The sequence below is a fragment of the Sinohyriopsis cumingii genome, chromosome 7 (assembly GCF_028554795.1).
Source record: "Sinohyriopsis cumingii isolate HCF-2022 chromosome 7, ASM2855479v2, whole genome shotgun sequence".
NCBI lineage: Eukaryota > Metazoa > Mollusca > Bivalvia > Unionida > Unionidae > Sinohyriopsis > Sinohyriopsis cumingii.
The window spans coordinates 872,174-874,552 of record NC_142967.1 but is presented as its reverse complement, the minus strand read 5'-3'; the positions used below and the strand labels follow the sequence as shown (position 1 = coordinate 874,552).

General features: G+C 36.8%; 1 protein-coding gene across 1 annotated transcript in view; it reads right to left on the bottom strand.

Moving 5' to 3' along the window:
• Positions 1-361: 361 nt before the first annotated feature.
• Positions 362-2,379, bottom strand: part of LOC149794622 (uncharacterized) — a 9,698-nt gene continuing 7,680 nt past the window's right edge. Inside the window, exon 6 of the mRNA XM_089966208.1 lies at positions 362-435. Within this exon, the coding sequence (XP_089822334.1) occupies positions 362-435 (74 nt within the window). The remainder of the gene's footprint in view (positions 436-2,379) is intronic.

Genomic DNA, 2,379 nt, shown 5'->3' with positions numbered 1-2,379 from the left:
CATTATAGTAATCGATGAGATTGTGTTTGGTTTTGCCAACTGCAATAATTTTGGAAATCTTGCATCAGTACAGGTCGAATGTTTTAAACCTAGGTTTATTTTTATATACACAAATTGTTCGCCTAATGGGTGAAAACTGCGTTTTCTTTGTGAAACAGCAGAAATCATATATGCCAATACAGGTTTGTAATTTTAATAAATGCAGTCACATTAGGTGACAGTTGCCGTCTTTGTTGCTGGGGATAATAGGAGAGTACAGTAAGCAGTGACCAGCAGTTTATGGGAATTTCACGGTATCTACCGCCAATAAATGAGAGTTAGTCGAGGTCGACAACAATATTTTGGACAGAATTGTTGACAATTAGTCCTCAGATGAAGCTTGTGTGAAAGTAACATCAAACATGAGACGGGGGGCAGGTACTTTGCTGCTGAAATCTTGCAGTGAAGTTTAAAAAAAAAAAAAACAGACAAAATAAGAAAGGCTCGATGAGGTCAAACATGATGGGAATAGCTGTTTATTTGAACTATAAACTCCAAATGTTTGATCCAATAATATATTATCTCAAAATGATGATAATGATGATGATGATATTCATAGAACAGTCTGTTACTAATTGTTGTTGTTGTTGATGATGATATTGATGATCATGATGCTGATGATGATGATGATGATGATATTCATAGAACCGTCTGGTAATTGTTGTTGTTGTTGTTGTTGTTGTTGATGTTGTTGATGATGATGATGATGATATTCACAGAAACGTCTGGTATGTTGATCATCAATCCGCTAAAGTCAGCGACTAAATCACAACAGACCAAGCAAAATGCAAGGCCAGAGTGTGTGAGATCATGGAATAAAGTTCAGTAACCTAACTTTTTCAGCTTTCAACCATTAAATTCTATAATTTTTAAGTAAACAAGAAATATACAGATTTGCTAAATATCTTTTCTCTTCTAAATGCTGGATGCACCACTGGACACGACAGCTGCAATGTGCGTGTGTGTGTGTATGTGTGCGTGCGTGCGTATGTATGTATGCATATATGCATGTTTGTGCCTCTGACACCTTATGTGATCACCCTCAATTAGAGCGGTAGAGTAATCAACCCAAAACTACCTTGTATCTCAGCAATAGGTATTTCCAATCATGGATGGGAGGACATGCATACTGGAGTTGTCTCCCTTTCATAGCTGGAGTTGATTGTTTTAGGGCAGAGGCAACACGGGGTCGAGTTGTGCAAAATAAAGTTAGATGTATGCTGTTCTTCCTGCTCTCCATTAAATTTACCTCAGGAAACTAATTGACATTTTGTTTTATTTTATTGTTTCCTGACGGAACATGGCAGCTGTTTGAAAAGTCCTATTTGTAAACTTATAAAATGTAAGGAGAAAATCACGTACATAAATTAAAACATTCATTAAAAAAAATAAGTTCAGTGAACAAAACGTTTTTGAACGCCACACTGTAGCTACGGATTCGAAATCCCTTACGGACTAGTTTTTTTTTTTAATAACGAGAAGATGGATAAATTGATAAACAAATAGCTCTACATTAAATTCACACAATCAGTACGAAACCTAGGTGTTACTCTGGACAGTACTCTCACATTGCACCAACATGTCATGAACATATGCAAGGCTGCATATCTTGAGCTGAGAATCATCAGCTCAATTCGTAAATATCTTTCAGTTGATGCCACTAAAACACTTGTGTGTTCATTAGTACTTTCAAGACTGGACTATTGTAACTCAATTCTGTCTGGTTCATCTCAATATCTACTCCAGAAACTTCAAAAAGTTCAAAACACAGCTGCTCGGATCATACTTAGAGTACCACGATCAGAGCACACCTCCCCGCTGCTCTGTACCCTACAATGGCTATCCATTCGATCCAGAATCAAACACAAAATTTGTTCTCTGTGCTACATTTCACTGTCGGACTCTAGTCCAACATACCTATCTGACCTCACCCATGTGTACACACCAGCAAGATACTTACGCTCCTCTTCTGACAATCGTATACTCATTATTCCAAGTATAAAATTAAAGTCATATGGACAGCATTCTTTTGCATACCAGGGCCCAGCAACGTGGAATGAATTGCCCACTGAACTTAGACACAAAGACACAGTGATCACATTCAAGAGGGCTCTCAAAACTCACTTATTTCGACTGCAAGAACAAACTTAAAGACCTAATAATGTTTCCTACCTGAAATATTCTCAGCATGTTTTTTATTTTTTATTATGTTTCTTATCTTATAGATGTTGTCTAATGTTGTAAAGCGCTTAGAGCTTCTAAAGATTAGGCGCTATACAAAGTCCTCATTATTATTATTATTATTACCACAGAGACTGTAAACCGGAAACGGAAACAATC